Raw genomic sequence first — 18,425 nt, forward strand, 5'->3', positions numbered from 1 at the left:
ATCTTTATTGTGCCATTGTAATTAAACTATGTGGTATTTGCAATATTTTCTATAGAATGAATAATTTTATGATAAAGTAAAATATAGCTGTATTGCAAAGCTGACTTTTGTATGGTGCCTACTCTACCCACAGTAGTTAAAATGGAAGCTATCACTATGTTTTGAAGTTTTTATCCTGTGGCCCATATATAGGGGAATATAAGGTAAGACAAACATAATATTTTAGATATAAAAGCCATATTACTCAATAAAAGATAAAATCAACAGAATATGTATGTTCCACTGGAGACCCAGAACCAAGTTTGTAAAGAAAGCGATGATAAATGTTGCACTAAAAAAATTCCCTAATTTATAAGTCTAATATATTTTTCTTAGCTAAACTGAGGAATGAAAACCTGAGGAAAAATATTCTGCTGTTATAGCCCTGTCATTTTGTATCATCCGCTTAAATGAATTTTGAATAATTTTATTTGCACATCAGTTGGGTTCAAATCATGGAATTAAACCTCAGCAATGAGGCGTTATTATTTTTGACATAACATTAACTTTAATTTGATTTTCCTGTTTGTACTCATGTCATCAATTTTATCTTTCTAAATCTAGTTGAGAGCAAAGCTATGAAGGATGTTTACAATTTTTAGTTAGTGGTAAGAACTTTGTGGAACTGTGAACACATTCAGCTGCCCTTAGGTTTAATGGGAAAAATCAGAAAGGCTTCAGCATGCCTGTGGGTGCACTCAGCATGCTTCCATGTGTTTTGGAAACAAAAACTATACATAGTTGTAGTCAAGTTTGTTCCCAACTCCTATAATGCATGTAGTTTTTTAATGGAGAGTATAAATGTATTTCTGGTTTGGAAAACTCTCTGTGCATCATGACCTCTTCTTAAAATTAAACCAGAAAATTATTCAGCTGCTTTTAACCTGATTCCTTCGTCTTTATTAAAACAATATTTAATTATCAAAACACTGTGAATTATTAAAAAGGAACTTGTATTTCTTAAAGTAATATACCTGTGGGTACTCCACTTCAGGTGAACATGTGTTGCATGTGCCTTTGATTAGAGGCTTTCTGTATCAGTGCCCATTCAGTCCTCATCTGACCTTAGCTATCCTTGCACCCTGTATATAGCACAGAGACACATGAACTGCCTACAGGTGTTCCTCAACTGCGTCAGACTGAGATGGAGCATCTTGTAGTGCCTGCTTTTTACCTTGTTTACCTTTAGAGAATAGCTTTATTAGTTTCATGATTGTTGTTTTTAGGTTTTTAGTTAGCCTTTTAGCTCTTACTAATTTTAATAGTTTTAGTACGGTTATTTTTGGGAGGCATATTTCTTTGGGAGACTCCCCACACACACTCTGCATCCCCCCTCTCTGGGGTATCTTCTTTTTCAGGGAGTTTATCCTTGGATCACGCCTAAATTCTCTAGATTTAGATGCTGCCTCATTTGCCGGGATCCTATCCTAGTTAGTGACCGCTACTCTCACTGTATCTGCTACTTAGGGATCCATGTCCCATCTGAGGATAAAATTTATTCAGGTTTTAAAGCAGGTCTAGAAAGAACAGGGAGATAAAGCTTAGGCTTCTCATGATGGCGTGCTCCCTTCAACCTTCCTCAGTCCCAGGCCCAGATACCCGTCCTCTCTGCTCCCCCTCCCCTGTGCAGTGATATTCCAGTGACCACAGTGCCCTATTGACCTCTGCAGACCACTCACTCAGTAGACCTACGTGGGACAGAACCATGGGGAATAGCACCAAGGCTTCTAGAAAGAAGAGTTTCTTGTCATAGTGGACCACAAGCTTAATATGAGTCAACAGTGTGATACTGTTGCAAAAAAAGCAAACGTGATTCTAGGATGCATTAACAGGTGTGTTGTAAACAAGACACGAGAAGTCATTCTTCCGCTTTACTCTGCGCTGGTTAGGCCTCAACTGGAGTATTGTGTCCAGTTCTGGGCACCACATTTCAAGAAAGATGTGGAGAAATTGGAGAGGGTGCAGAGAAGAGCAACAAGAATGATTAAAGGTCTTGAGAACATGACCTATGAAGGAAGGCTGAAGGAATTGGGTTTGTTTAGTTTGGAGAAGAGAAGACTGAGAGGGGACATGATAGCAGTTTTCAGGTATCTAAAAGGGTGTCATCAGGAGGAGGGAGAAAACTTGTTCACCTTAGCCTCCAATGATAGAACAAGAAGCAATGGGCTTAAACTGCAGCAAGGGAGATTTAGGTTGGACATTAGGAAAAAGTTCCTAACTGTCAGGGTAGTTAAACACTGGAATAGATTGCCTAGGGAGGTTGTGGAATCTCCATCTCTGGAGATATTTAAGAGTAGGTTAGATAAATGTCTATCAGGGATGGTCTAGACAGTATTTGGTCCTGCCATGAGGGCAGGGGACTGGACTCGATGACCTCTCGAGGTCCCTTCCAGTCCTAGAGTCTATGAGTCTATGAGATTCTCTCAAAGAGAAATCAGTTCCAATAAGCTTAAGTCACCTCAGAGACCTGCTGTTACAGAAACCTCACATCTCAGAAAAGGTATTATTGAGGCTCCAAGCTCTCCTGACATTGAAAGCCCCTTCTTATCTAAGGCTTCAGGTACTTCCAAGATTCATGGTATCCAGCATTGCTCAGTACTGAAGCCATACTCTCGTATCATCCAATCACATTATGCTAATAACTCTATATTGAAGAAGCTGGTACCATATGTGGCTTCTGCCATTCTTTCTGTAGTACCCAAGCTGACACTGCAAACTAACTGATGCCAATGAATCCAAGGTCTGTCTTGGTACCACCACCTTCTTTGCCCTGTTCCTGCACAGCTTAGCCAGGTACCGCAGGAATTTAAATTCTCCAGAGACTTGTTTGTCTCAGATGAACCCAAATCCCCTCTGCTAACAGATGTGGAAAGAATCTTGGTGATGGAGCCTCATCTGTCATTGGTACTGCATCATTCGCCAGTGCCAACTAGCTCCCTGATACCTCTTAGAAAGGACAAACAATTGATTCAACACCAGGTGTATCTGCCTCTCCCTCAGACTATGAAGATAACTCCTCTGATTCTCATGTTTCTGTTCAAAGCTTGCTTGATTACCAAGCCAGAGCTACCTCTCCTGACACATTCTCTGAGAGAGTAGCTCAAGGAACAGGCAGTCTCAAGTCACTGCACGTTCTGCCCGATATGACCAGTCTTGGGTGCCATCTTGTCTTTCTTTATGGGCCCGTCCTGAATGGCCATATTGGGACCTCTGGGTTACTTATCAGCAATAATTCTCCAGAGCACTAAGCTACACTCATGGGGCATGCCAGGGGGCAGCAATCGCTTGCTCTTCCTGACTTCCACATCAGTCTCCATGTGGGGATGAATCTTTCAAGAACAGGAGAAAAGAGCTGATGAGGAACCTACATCACAGACTAACTTCTCCTCCTCACCAGATGAAGTGCTGACACTTCCTACCCTTTATATATGGATGATTTTAGGCAGTTCTTTTTTGAATGATTGCACACATCTGTTTGGCTGTATGTGTTTGTGTGCTCTAGTGCACAGTTAGAGAATTTTTCCCTTCACGGTACTGGCTTGGAAGGCACAAGCACCCTCTGTTGCCCCACAGCCCACGTGCAGACATAAAGGGTCAAGCTGCCTCTCAAGCCTGCTCAGGTCCTTCCTATTGCCATGAAGTTGTTGGAGCTCCCTGTTCTTGCTTCTGCAAGTCTGTATCAAAACTGTAAATAGTACCCGTTTTGTGTATTTAGTTAGTTGGTTAGTCAAAAAAACAAATTGTGTGTCTGTGGTTCTGGCCCCCGATCTGGTTACTGGTCTCAGTTCCAGAGATATGCTCATATGATAGGGCATTGCCTAATAGTGACCCTTATCCCACCTGCCTCAAGTGAGCGAGAAACGTGCAATTTGTAAGGACTTTAAGCCCCATTCCCTCCTAAAACAGGTCAGCCAGACTAAAATATCTGCTGCTTGAATTGGCACTACACCCTCTGTGTGAGCCATCTACCTCAGTTCAGGTACTGAGCCCCTTGGCAATGATCAGTTGTGCATCTCCAGTGCTACTGGTACCAAAAAAATGGCAGCAGAAATCTGAGTCTTTTCCAGGATTGTTGAAGGACACAAAGTTATCAAGCTCTTCTTAAGACTTCAGAGTGCATTCAAAGAGGAAGCACTCCCCAGAGCAGATTTCTAACCACAGAGTGTCTTCCTGGTAACATGTACTCCTGAGGCATTTCAGCTGCTGAGAGGATTGTTGAACCTCTGGGTGGCACTGTCACTGGTAGTTCAAGAGACTTGACAGGCACCAGCACTGAAGGTACCACTGTCAGCACCGTCATCTCTGTGCCGGGCAGTTCAATTGGATTTGGCCATTGGGATACTGATTAAAGAAGTACTGTCTATAGGAAAGCCACAGGTGATCTCCCTGGCTCCCTTTTCTTCAGAGCCTGAAACCTCTTGACCGATACCGACTGGTACAGCACTGGCATGAGCAAAAGAAGAGGCATCTTTATCACCAGACTTTGAAGCAGGATCCTATGTGTTGTTACCTAGCCAGTCCCACCATCAGGAGAATGTCCCCTGCCTTCCCTGGTGTCAGCCTCTGTTCCGAAAAGGAGCTCATAGAAGGGGCCCTTGGGCAATGCACAGGTGGGAGGCAGGGCCATACAAGTGGCTCTTTTGGAACCCATGAGGCTCCCCCGCGCCTAGTTGAGAGTTCCCCCACAGCCACCTCAACTGACTCCATCTACTGGTCATCAGGAGCATTGGGACTGAAAGCACCCTAGCATCTGTACTGAGCCTGGCACCGAACACATTTGGGAACCCTCTCGTGACCAGCCACAATAGGAGCAGGAATAGGACCCCAGCCCTTGATACTGTTGGCTTCCTCTTTTTCAGACTCTCCAGAGGTGCAACAGACAGTCCAGGACTTAGCTTTTGAAGGGCCATCACTCTTCACAGAAGATGGTTGAGGCTCTTCATAATCTCAAAGACTCTAGAGCAACTGTGAAAACCCTGGACATTTACATCCCAGCAGTGAAGTGGGATTTGCACCTTGAGCCCAAGACCTACTAAGGAAAAGGACCAAAGGTTACAAGAGACACCTACCACCACCTTCTACTTTGGCTGCTGCCAGTTTCTCCAGGCAGGTGACATCTTCCAAGAGCTCATTTTGGTGGGCTGGTTGAGAGGAGACTGCCAGTTCTGACAATTCCATCTGTTCTTTTCAAATTTTTGCAGATCATCTGGCCCACTTCCATTGTACTTGGGCTTGGGCAAGCATGGTGAAACTGGGATACACATTCCCAATTTATTTCTACTCCCCATCCATCCTCCTTCACAAGACAGTATTATTGCAAGAAATACAATTGTTCCTTCTTGTAGGAGCTATAGAGGAGATCTATTCTTTGTTCAGCAGAAATGGGTTTTACTCCCAGTACTTTCTGATCCTGAAGGCACAAGGGAATCTCAAGCCTATTTTCCATATAAGGCAGTTAAACTAGTTTCCCCCTCCCATCCCCCAAAATCAAAATTCTGGATGGTTGCTCTAATTTTCATTATTCTTTCCTTGGAGTCAGGGCACTGGCATGTTGCTCTCAACTTAAAGGACACCTTCTTTCATGTGATTCATTAGAGCACCAGAACATTTCTGAAATTCACTGTCAGCAGTTGTCATTCTCAGTTCATGGTTCTCCAATTTGGTCTCATGGCTGCCCCACTTGTTTTCACAAAGTATAAGTCAGTGGTAGAAGCATTTTTCCTTGAGGTTAGGGGTCCATAAGAACATAAGAATGGCCAGACTTGGTCAGCCCAATGGTCCATCTAGCCTAGCATACGCTTTTTCGACAGTGGCAAATGCCAGGTGCTTCAGAGGGAATGAACAGAACAGGCAGTTATTGAGTAATTCATCCCCTGTTATTCACTGCCAGCTTCTGGCAGTGAGAGGCTAGAGATACCCAGATCATTGAGTTGCATCACTGACCATCTTGTCTAATAGCCATTGATGGACCTCTCCTCCAGGAACTTATCTAATTTCTTTTTGAACCCTGTTATGGTTTTGCCTTCACAGCATCCCCTGGCAATGAGTTCCACTGGTTGATTGTCTGTTATGTGAAGAAGTACTTCATTTTGTTTGTTTTAAACCAGTTGCCTATTAATTTCATTGGGTGACCCCTGGTTCTTCTGTTATGTGAAGGAATAAATAAAACTTCCTTATTCATTTTCTCCACACCATTCATAATTTTATAGACCTCTATCCTATCCTCCCTTAGTTGTTTCTTTTACAAGCTGAAAAGTCCTAGTCTATTGAATCTCTCCTCATACAGATGTTACATACCCTAAATATTTTTTGTTGCTCTTGTCTGTACTTTTTCCAATTTGAATATGTCTTTTATGAGATGGGGCAACCAGAACTATATGCAGTATTCAAGGAATGGATGTACCATGGATTTATATAGTGGCATGATATTTTTTACTTTATTATCTATCTCTTTCCTAATGGTTCCTAACATTGTGTTAGTTTTTTTGACTGCTGCTTCACACTGAGTAGATGTTTTCAGTGAACTATCCACAATAACACAGAGATCTATCTTGAGTGGTAACCCCTAATTTAGATCCCATCATTTTGTCTTTATAGTGGGTATTATGTCTTCCAATGTGCATTACTTTGCATTTATCAACATTGAATTTTATCTGCCATTTTGTTGCCCAGTCACCCAGTTTAGTAAGATCCCTTTGTAACTTGTAGTTAAGTCCAAAGCAAACTGCTATCTTGAGTCCAGGTATTCCCTTACTTGGATGACTGGCTGGTAAGAGGTCGATCCAGGTTGTAGGTGACTCTAAGGGGTCATCATGTTCCCAGAGGGTGGATTGTTTTCAGCCTCATTGGAAATTATGGACATGGTGTACCTCTTTGCAACGGGCAGCCTCATTTTTATCTACAAAGATTAAAATCACATGGTGACCATCTTGCTGAGGAGAGCCTGTGGCTTCAATCTTATTGACAGTAATGGGAGATGGTTGCCATTTTGGATAAGGTAAAACTTCATGAGTTTGAATGCAGAAATCAGAAATTAATGTGGCCTGTTTAAAAAAGAAAAATAAATATTGAAATACTTGTGATTAAAATCATAAAATAGCTGTCACTGGAGATAAGGATGTCTTCTCCTCTGGATCGACTCACTTTCTTGGCCTGGAGTGAACAGTCATTTATCTCCTCTTCCTGTGTGAATCAGACCTTGTGGATAGCTCTTCTGGGGTCCCAGGAATGGGAAGAAAGCTAACTCTTCCTTGTACTCAGAGTAAGTTAGATCTGAATGCAGAGGGCCCCCCCCATTATGTGAGAGTTTCCATAGGATGGTTTGGGATTTTATACACAATCAAGAGAAATCCAGAAGTTTTAACTTAATGGCTGCTTTGTTCTTAACTCACAACAATATAGAGAATTATTTTTTAAACTAAACCTTTAGTTTGTAGAAAAACTTAATATTATGCAACTGGAAACTACCTATATAACTTTTTCAAATGTGTTGGCAATGGCTTTTGTGTTGGGACTGCAAAGAGGAGCTCCCAGTATGCTGGTTTGTGCATAAAGACACTGCAGTGTTGCAGAGTGATTGTGAGTTGTGCTCCTGGCACTTTGCTATGAACCTCCAACCATTGCTCCCACATTACTTTGAAGCTCTATGATACCACTGCTTTGAGTGAGGGCAGCCTGAAATTGCCTCAAAGTAACATCACAGAATAACAGTATAAAACTTCAAAGTCACCTGGGAGCAATTTAGTTGGCAGGACCCTGCAACAGCAGAGTTTATATTATTATTTATTTATTGGTAGAACATCCTTAGGCAGCCTTGAAGTTTCTTCAGTGTTTAAACAAAATGAACAAGTTGCTTCACTGCAGCATCTTCCTCATGAGTTGTAGGACTTGGGTGACCAGATGTCTCGATTTTATAGGGACAGTCCTGATATATGAGGCTTTGTTTTATGTAGGTGCCAATTACCCTCTACCCCCTGTCCCAATTTTTCACCCTTGCTGTCTGGTCACCCTGTGTAGGACAGAGAGACTGCAAAGAAAGAGATTAATCAAAAAGACAACTTCCTATATTAAAAAGAAGTCCAGGGATTTTACTGTCACCAAAACAAGGAAAATAAATGTTTTATAAAATTGACTATGATGGTGGACAAATACTGGTAAAAATTGTTCAAATTATACTTTTCAGTGTAAATCATGAATGCAGGACTTTTCAAGACATGACTTTAAAATATGCCTTAATACAGTTCAGAGGTTTGGAATACTGTAAATAATCTTGGTGGTGATAATTAGGTTAGCAGAGTACAGGTGAGGAATCAAAAAATGTAGAATAAGGCTCCAATCTTGGAAACACACATATGCTTAATTAAGCATGTGGCTAATCCAAATGAAGTGTTATCACATAATTCCCATGCTTCAATATATATAGCTCTGAATCCTCAACTATACAGAGCTCATGTTCAGCATAGCTGAGTGAGGAAAGGTAAAGATAACTGTCACCTTTTGTACCTTCAAAATCTTTGGAGGCAGCTGAGGGCTGAACTGACCCATGGTGCATATTAGAGCAGTTGCATGGCTGTTCTAACTTGTGCCAGCTGTAAGCATCGCCTAGGAACCATTCTGCTTGTCCAGCTATGTCAGATCACATTGTTTTTCAATGCCATTCCTAGCAGAACATCTACTAGGCCAATGCAAGATTAAAAGTGAGTGTATAAAACTAGATATGTCAGCTTGCAAGCGGAGGATTTTACTCAGCTGCAGAAGAATCCTCATCTTTCTCATTAAAGCAGCTTTAAATCCCTTTTGGGCAGCTCTAGCTGTGCAAAGGGGACTTAACTACGAGCAGGGATCTGGCCCATTCTCGTGAAACCAATTGCAAATAAATGCCTGCAAACTTTCTTATTAAATTTAAATGTATTTAAATGTGTTCTCTTCTTGGGCTCTGAATTCAGGGTTCCATATTGTAATCTTTTTCTAACTGAACAATTTCCATATTTCTTTTCAACATTTCAGCCACGATTTTCAAAAGTGAGTAGCCTCTGGTATTGGGTGTCCAAAAATTAAGTCAACCAGAATCACTAGATGCATCTGGATATCTTGGCCTTCATTCCCCTGATTACTGTAGAGCTGATTTCCCTTTACCATTTACTGAGCGATGAAACAGTTTAGAAATGAAAGGATCAAACAAAGCCCCAAAGCTCATGGTCCCTACAGACTCATTTTACAAACTTGTGGTCCATGCTCATAACATATTTCATAGACTCAGTAACTTTATTTGTTTTAATTAAATTGTTGGTTATATATGCACTCTGTATTTCTCTTTCTCTGACAATAGGTGTAACTTTTTCTTTAGGTATAGGGTGTAATAGAGGAGATGTTTGTTTCAGAAAAAAACAATAACACTGGCTGTTCCTGTTATTCTGCACAAATTGCCAATTTTAACTGAGCAAATGACAGTTGTACTGCTGTGTTTATATAAACTAATTTATTCATATATACCTGGTAACAGAAAAAACAAACATTGTGAACAAGCTATTCAATAGAGTTAATCTTGTCTCTTGATGATCTTATCTAAGAAACTCCTTCTCCTGGAGGATGCAATGAGAAAGAATTTCAGTGTAACCCTGATGGGAATTGTGTTCCTGTGTTGTGGCGCTGCGATGGAGAAAAGGATTGTGAAGATGGCAGCGATGAAAAGGGCTGTAATGGAACTATACGCTTGTGTGATGAGAGAACCAAGTTTTCCTGCAAGAATACAGGTACATTATTATTGTTTGCTCTGATTCAATTGTTTGTCTTTCTCAAGGCCATTTAAAATAAAACTTTTTTTATTATTTGCATGACAGTAGTGTCCACAATGTGCTACATGCTATACAGACATATATAGTAGGAATACACCATCCCTATTTTGAAGAAGTTACAATTTAAGAAGTTCAAACTAACAAAACTAAAATCAACAAACAAAACTAAATGGTGAAGGGCTAGTGAAAGGGCTACAACATACACAGAAAAGTGTCAATCCTGCAGAGACATTCAAGTGCTTAAATACGTGAGTAGTTCTATTAAAGGCCTCAACACACTTACCTGCATGGCTCCATTAGTGTTGCCTAGATAATGACTTTGGGCACTGTGGAGAGAGATGGGGCATGATTAGTGTAGCTGAAGTTGAAGTATCTTAGATCGATTTTACCTCGGGTCCCCACGGCATGGGATCGATGTCCGCTGCTCCCCCGTCGACTCCACTACCACCACTCGCTCCGGTGGAGTTCCGGAGTCGATGGGGAGCGCATTCAGGGATCGATATATCACATCTAGATGAGACGCGATATATTGATCCCTGATAAATCAATCGCTACCCACCGATAGGGCGGGTAGTCTGGACGTACCCTAAGTAACTGGGTGCAGAGAATCAGAGCAGTGGCTCACCCGTCCATCACTCTCCTGGTTCCATGCAACATTGCTGGCTGGTCATTCAGGGAGAATTATTACTTCATCCCGTTAGGGGCTTTAGTAACCTCCTTGGCCCAACCAGGAGCAACAGAGGAATTGTGTCTTAAGGGGTATCTCAGAGATAGGATGTGCTCCTGTGGGTGGTGGTGTGCCTGCATACTTTGCATTACTCAGCACCACACCTAGCATTTTCATTCTTTCTGAGCAGATCCTTAATCCTGAACTATCTGTGTTATTGTTCCAGAGGATGATTTTTGGCTACTAAATCTGCTAGTCTGTTTTAATTATAGTCTTCTAGGGACTGATCTCAGATATATTGATTGAATTGTCAGAGACGAATAGGCTATGGTTAAGTGGAGTATATGCTTATTATTAGGCACAGAGCTGTTTGGTTCTGTTGGAAATGGAGGACTGGGAATAACACAGTTCACCATTCCACTCAAAGAAACTGATTATAGGTTTCAGTATCTTTTCCCACAGCACTGTGTCTGTTTTGAAATGTTAACATTCTATTGAAATTGCTTAATTGAGATATTTTATTACTTCTGTTGCTGCCAATTAAATGCTCTAAATAAAAGATAAAAATGCCATGAGCAAGAAAACACTGTGGAAACTACATGGCCATGGGGTGTTGAGAGATGCAACATGTCTTAAACATGCCTGCTGGCCTCAATTAAGCATGTTAAATAAAATACTGAAAGCAGACAAGGCTGTAAGTAGTTTTTGATCCCATTGCTGGCAGGCACTTCCATTTTACAAGAAGGCATTTTAAAAAATAACAAAAGTTATACAGTAATTCACGGTGACTTTACATCTTTTAATTTGTGGGTATGATGTAATTCTGATTTGGGAGTCTGCACAATATATGAATTCTAGGTGATGTGTACGAAGTTATTATAAAATACTGTATGTTTTGAATGTCTCTGTGAATTTGGAATTCACGGTTTGCTAACATTGCCTTTAGCACAATAACCATCAGCCTAGGGACAATAAAGAGTCATTAAATTTAACAGCTCTGCTCTGACTGTACAATAGGTATGCTCAGGATGGTTCCAGAGTTAAAAACCAGTGTGACCCTGCACGGGGCTGGTGAGGTGGAGAGTGGAAAATTCCCAAACAGGACAATCAGACAGAGATAATAAAGCAGGGATTTAAAAAGATCTCATAGAGGGAAGGATTTGGGGGGGCAGGAAGCTTTAGGCAGGAGAGGGGACAATACAGTCGTGGTTTGTATGGGGGTGAGGAGCTGTGATAGTTAAGATAATTAACTACAGTCCAATATTTTTAAATCACTTGTTTTGAATTCTGAGCAGTATCCATGGTTCATATGCTATAAACACATGAACATTTTTTAAATCAGAGAGCTCTGTTGGAGTGGCTCAGTGTTTTCCTGATACCTTTTTTTTTTAATCTACATCTTAAATGACTAGTCTGGAATAATTTACAATTTTTTTTTCTCTGCTATCAGGAGCTCCGTGTACATAAAATAATAGCAACTCTTAAGCCATCATGAATACAGGATGCCAATAAATAAGTAGTTTTGTAATTCTTTTGTGAAGTCCAATATTATCTATGGCCTATCTGAGGTCATTTTTTATATTTTTTATTTAAATTTGATTCATATTGTATGTGCAAAGGAAAATACCACCGCTTTTATATTTATGCCATTTAATCTTGTAGACCTGGTCTATTATAGAGAAATTAAACTGATTAAATTCCCTAGGATATTTGTAAAAGACTTTGCATCCACATACAGAAACATCCCATACAGTCTGCAAAACAGTTCACAAGAGTTCTAATAACCAGTTACAATAGACTATTTTTTAGCAGGCTTATCAGTTAAAGCTTACCTAATTTAATGCCATTGTGGATGTAGAAAAAGTGAAATAATTCAAGTAGTCTTCTCACTACTGTTCTACAGTGCACTGATGGCCTTGCTGAATCTCTCAGAATGAACTGCTTCTGAGAGCTGAAGTGGGTATTGTGGGACAGAGAGAGTGTTGTGGCTAAATTGTTCAGGATAGCTCTGGTGTGCATAGAGGTAAAATTTAAACGGATTTAGTCTGGCTAATGTGATACAGGGGCAGCTCCAGGCACCAGCGCAGCAAGCGCGTGCCTGGGGCAGCAAACCATGGGGGGCGGCCTGTCGGTCGCTGTGAGGGTGGCAGTCAGGCTGCCTTTGGCAGTGTTTTTGCAGGAGGCCTGCTGGTCCCGCAGCTTCAGCGGCAAGTACACTGAATCCGCATTACTGGCAGCCCTCCCGCAGGTGCACTGCCGAATCCGCATTACTGGCGGCCTTCCCGCAGGTGCGCCGCTGAAAGCCGCCTGCCTGCCGTGCTTGGAGCGGCAAACTACATAAAGCCACCCCTGATGTGACAGCACTAAACTGTGTGCCTAGACCTGTTCAATACAACCAATTCAGTAACAAATGGCTTAGATCTCCAGTATAGACAAAATGTTATAGAACTTTTTAGTTCCCTCAACTCTAGTATTTTAAATAAAAACAAAAAACCCAGAAGACTAGAACTAAATTTAAATGTTGAGTTTTTTTTTTTTAAATCTTGACCACTATTTTTGAGGAATGAAGGGAGCCTTTTAATATGATTTTTCTATCTTCTATTTTAGAATTTTATAGAATTCAGTTTTAGCTTGGTACTGCTCTCTATTTCTAGGGGTTGATTCCATGCAATATGTACTTTCAGTGTTTTATAGAACTCATGTTGTATTAGTTTCATGAGTCTGGACTGTTAATTTCCTCATTTTTTTTATATATATAAAACTATAAACACATGAGAAATTTAAATTACTGTATGTGGTATTATGTCACATAGAAAAAATGTGAAGAAATGTAGCATCTTTTGTGTCATATTTTATCCTGGAACTACTACTTCTGACTAAATTATAAACTCCATAAATATTGTTTTACTGTGAAATTCCTTACTAAAGCTTAATCATACTAATGTGGCTCTAAAGTCTTCAAACAAGCAACAATAAAGAGGCAGTTCAGCCAATTTAGTTGGATTATTCATAGTGCTGGGGGAACCTCCAAAGATTTGCCTCAGGGAAGTAAGAGCTTCCTAAGTAGCTTGATTCCAATACATGGGTATCCACTGGGTGTTTGAGGTGTGACTTTTCCATTAGCTCTAAAATACCACAAATAATAATACATACTTTTTGTCTGGTAGTGCAGAGCTGATGCTTTCCAGGAGAAAGCACTGATACGCTTTCTTTGGCTTATTTGTAGTCATGATATAAAATTAATGGCTTTCAAGATTACATAAGCAGCAAGTATACTAAACAGATGAATGTGGTGTGTGTGTGCGCGTCAGAATAAAAAGTTAAATGTAGTTCTAGTTCACAGTCCATGCTTCGGCTTGCGTTTCCCATCTGAGTAACTACATGCAAATTTTGTAAAATAGAATAAGGAAAATAGATTGACGGTGACACAGAATTGAAACTATAGCATGTAAGGAAAAAGTATTAAAATCAGGGTGGATTACTTAACTCATGATTTAAAATTGTCTTGATTTAAATCAAACTTTTCTATCTGAACTTCAGTTATTTTCTAAAGAAAGATACAGCCTCATTGGTTAATATAATCATTAAAACATGCTATTAAAATATGTTGATTTACAACTAATAGAGCCCTTACAATACATTTTGCACATCTTTTTGTTACCTAGGAGGGTACTTTATGATAATATAAATTTATTTAAGCAATAATAAAGCTGAATTGTTAAAGCATGTTTGTCATTTTTCTAATGTTTAATGATACTTTGAAACAAAACAAAACCTGACATAGTGCATTTTTCTCAAGAATAGTCCAATTAAAGAAGTAAATCATCACTGTATCTATCTTTATGGAATCCATTTCAAAGCTGCTATTGCAAGTTTTCTTAATTTGGGAATGCAATGTATCTTTAAAGCAAATGATAAACCCAGAGATAGTTAACAAATAGATATTTTAATTAGTATTTTAATATCCAATCTTTAAGATATTTGTAACATCTGAATACGGGTAGTGTAATAGTCTGTTCACATCCAACCCCATTCAAAAACATTTTTAATATTGTATAGATATTGGATTATATTTAATCTGGAGCTACAGCATAATATCGGACAAGGATTCAGACTGAGATGTAATCCCTCTTAGGTTTTCTTTGAAATGTGTTCAAATGTACCACCATTTGGCTTTTTGAACTATGTACAGAAATCAGATCTTGAATGTATTTTTACAAAAAAGTTAATTACCAATATGTCATCTCAAGAAAATAATTAAAATGTTGCTCTTAGTGACTATACTTTAATAAGGAATACAACTATGTGAAATAAATAAAAACTGGTATTTGCTATTGGAAAATTTAGTTGTTACATCTCAAAATGAGGTTAAAAAGGAAGATACAGTAACTCCTCACTTAAAGTCATCTCGGTTAACGTTGTTTCGTTGTTACGTTGCTGATCAATTAAAGAATATGCTCTCTTATAATGTTGTTTGGCAGCTGCCTGCTTTGTCCACTGCTTGTAGAAAGAGCAGTCCATTGGAGCTAGCTGGTGGGGGTTTGGAACCAGGGTGGATCGGCAGCCCCGCATCACGTCCCTGCTCCCCTAAATTCCCTGTGCGGCAGCCACCCAGCAGGCTATCAGTTGCCAACAGTTCAGGTGTCTCTCCCCCTACTGCAATGTGCTGCATCTGCCCTCTGCCTTGGAGCTGCTCCTGGGAGTCACCTGCTTGCTATGTGGCGGGAGGAAAGATGGGGGGGTAATATCAGGGTGTCCCCCTCCCCCCTGTTTAACCCATTTCCATAAAGCGCAGTGCGGGGGGAGACATGACAGGGCTCAGGATGGAGGGAGCGTGCTGGCAGCAGCTGCTGTCAACTTCCTGGCTTACTTAAAAAGTCAATCTACTTAGAGTGGTTCAGCATACTTAAAGGGGCAATGTGCGTGTCTCTGTCCCACACACACAGGATGTATGTCTCTGTTTCTGTCTGCCATACTGTCCCCCCTCCCTCATTCGTGCTGCCTTGTAGAGTATGAGGCTACATTAACAATAATGTGTTAACCCTTGAGGGCTCAGTCGATTCTAGTTCATCATTTAGCAGTAAGGCATTCCATGGGAAATATCTCACCTGCTGACTCAACCAAGCTTCGTAATAATCATTGCTGTGTATAGTATTAAATAGTTTGTTTAAAACGTATAATGTGTATACATATGTATACTATAGTATTTTGTCTGGTGAAAATAAAGTCCCAGGAACCTAACCCCCCATATTTACATTAATTCTTATGGGGAAATTGGATTTGCTTAACATTATTTTGCTTAAAGTCACGTTTTTCAGGAACATAACTACAACATTATGCGAGGAGTTACTGTACTAATAGCGGAAGTGTAAGACATGCCATGCTAGATCCAATCGTTGGTCTATCAAATCCAGTTCCTGTCTCTAGTAGTGTATAATTTCCTCAGTGCAATGTCTGTCATCCCACCTTATGCATGTAGCCATTTATATAGTGCTGTACGCAGGGTGGGATCTGTTATGAATCATGACATTTGAATGTTCTCACTTAACATATGTAACTGTTTCAGAGTGTTGGTTTTAATCCCGCTGCCAAATCGTACGGGATTTTTGGCATTGACTTTGGGAACAGGATCAGGCCTGTTGTTACTGGTCATATACCCTTTTAAAAAAAAACCTCCAGTAGAACTTTTGTCTTAAAACACAAATATCCCATTTAGAAGTGCTATTGTTTTCTCTGGGTTTTTCCCCTTCAGCTTTCTCCTTAGTTAATCACCTTGTAGACCTCTAAACTTAAAAAAAAATCACCTTAGGGACATATATTTCCCAAACTTTCACATTTATTTCAAGTGAGCTTTACTAGTCTTTCATTTATCATCATGCCTTTTGCTTTCATTGTGGAAATTCATCCAGACTATCTACTATTTGTACAAGGCATGTTGTACCTCAGGGGCTGAGCAGGACTTTCCCTTCAATAGCTTCTCCCAAATGCTGTAGTGTCTGGCACATAAACTGACAGCAGGGACACTGTCACTCTTGATGCCATTATATTAATATGGGGAGAGCGAGAGAGAGCAAAATAATTCTGATCAGAATGCAGAGGAGGCAAGAGCTGGATGTGAGGAGGAAGGGGCAGCAGAGAGAATAGGTTGAGACAGATATTTCAGTGGGTGAGACAGGAACTGCCTGGGCAAAGATACTGGCACTGGGAGGTAGAAATGGGGACAGCTAGGAAACTGGACTGGCTGGTAAGGAGCTTCAGAGGCAGAGAGGAGACTGGTAATGTGGTAACTGAGGCTGGAGCCTGAAGGAAGATACTGGCAAGGAGACTGGGCTTAGGACAGTGCTAGGCTGGGGTGAGGAGAATACTGGAGTGAGGAATCAGGGATGAGAGTTGGGAATAGGCTGCTACTGGGACAGGGACAAGTTGGAGGGGATGAGGGCAGAGGTCTGTGACCACTAGAGCAATCCTTTCCAGAACCAAGAATTGAGCCCTAAGTTGCTGAATTTCAGTGTTCCTCTGAGAGTTAGTAAATATCTAGGAAATTCACTTCCAAAGAGTGTGTCGCATCCCTTTCTAGTGGCTGATCCACATAGAGAATAACAGCCTACTGCTGCTACCAGTTCTCTGTTTGCTTAAGTGGCAGAGGTCTGTGCAGATGGCCTAAAGATACCCACCCTACTAATGACCCATGTGAGTCTCAATATGGTTTCACACCTTTTTTTTTTCAGTTGGCTTTTTATTTTTAAGTTAAAAAAATGTCATCATTATAAAGTCAAGTGCTGCTTCCTGTTAATGGTGATTTCCTTTGAGTACCCAGCTTGAAACATGGGGAGGAGGAGGAACAGTATGTGATGATGTGATTAAATGAGGCTGAAGTGAAGTTGAACAGGCAACCTTAATTCTGGCATTTCCTAACTTCTCAACCATAACATTTGTAATATATATTTTTGTGTATAATTATTATTTATACTACAGTAGTACAAGCATCCAAACACTTCAGTCAGACTGAGGAACAATCTTTTAGATGGTGATATAGAACATATTGTTCTTTCTGCGATCTGCAATAATAGTTATCCCATTTAGGAATTGAAATGGCCTCTCCTGCCGTAATAGCCAAGAGATGCACTTGATGTGCATAAACAAATGATTACTTTTGGGAAAACCTTTAAATAACAATATTGCTCTCTCCTCCCACCTTCCTTGAAATGAAGTAGCTTAAAATGATTGTATTGAAACAAACAAAGATGATGACCCAGTGCAGTCATTGATTAAAGCCTGCTCCTGAAGAAGTCAGGGGAGAAAACACTCCTCAATTTCAGTGGGAACTTCTAGTGCAGAATGGGAGAACACCAGTGTTTTAGATACTAGAAGAAAACTGTCGTCTTGCAGTTCAGTAGAAAATACAACCAAAGGCTTCCTATGCTCCACATACTGATAGACTGAACCATATGTAAATGTTAAGTCTCTGTTTAGGATTGCTAATTTTCATAGATAATCAAAACCACTAGAGAATGCATTGGATCAAGCTTTCCCACATACCTGTGCCTATTATTTGAGAGCTTTTTATTGAGTACATTACAGACAATACATCTATCTTCATGTGTATAAGAGATATGAAAAACAATAGATAGATGATATAAATTGTTGCAGCTCTTATACTAGAAAAGGTGTCAGGAAAATAAAAAAAAATGTATGTCTCATGCAAGGGCAATAATTTGAAATAATAACATCAGTATAGGCATAAATACTTCATTATGTGCCTCATTTAAATCTGGACAGAATTAATTTGTTCACATAAGTATATTCTTTTATTTAATAAGATATGTCAAACCTATCACAGTTGAAGAGGAATCCTGTGTTATAGAATATATCTTCTTTTCATTAACATGAAGTCAAGTAAACAGATTTGTTCTGTAAGCGGTTGT

At 40.1% G+C, this 18,425-nt stretch overlaps 1 protein-coding gene across 5 annotated transcripts in view; it reads left to right on the top strand.

The window, feature by feature from the left end:
* The window catches only part of LRP1B (LDL receptor related protein 1B), a 1,302,041-nt gene that overhangs the window by 802,348 nt on the left and 481,268 nt on the right, over nt 1-18,425 (top strand). For all 5 annotated transcript variants that reach the window (XM_050969143.1, XM_050969139.1, XM_050969140.1 and 2 more), the window contains one exon: nt 9,609-9,791. In XM_050969143.1, coding sequence (XP_050825100.1) covers nt 9,609-9,791 — 183 coding nt within the window. The remainder of the gene's footprint in view (nt 1-9,608; nt 9,792-18,425) is intronic.

The sequence above is a fragment of the Gopherus flavomarginatus genome, chromosome 10 (genome assembly GCF_025201925.1).
Source record: "Gopherus flavomarginatus isolate rGopFla2 chromosome 10, rGopFla2.mat.asm, whole genome shotgun sequence".
Classification (NCBI taxonomy): Eukaryota; Metazoa; Chordata; order Testudines; family Testudinidae; genus Gopherus; species Gopherus flavomarginatus.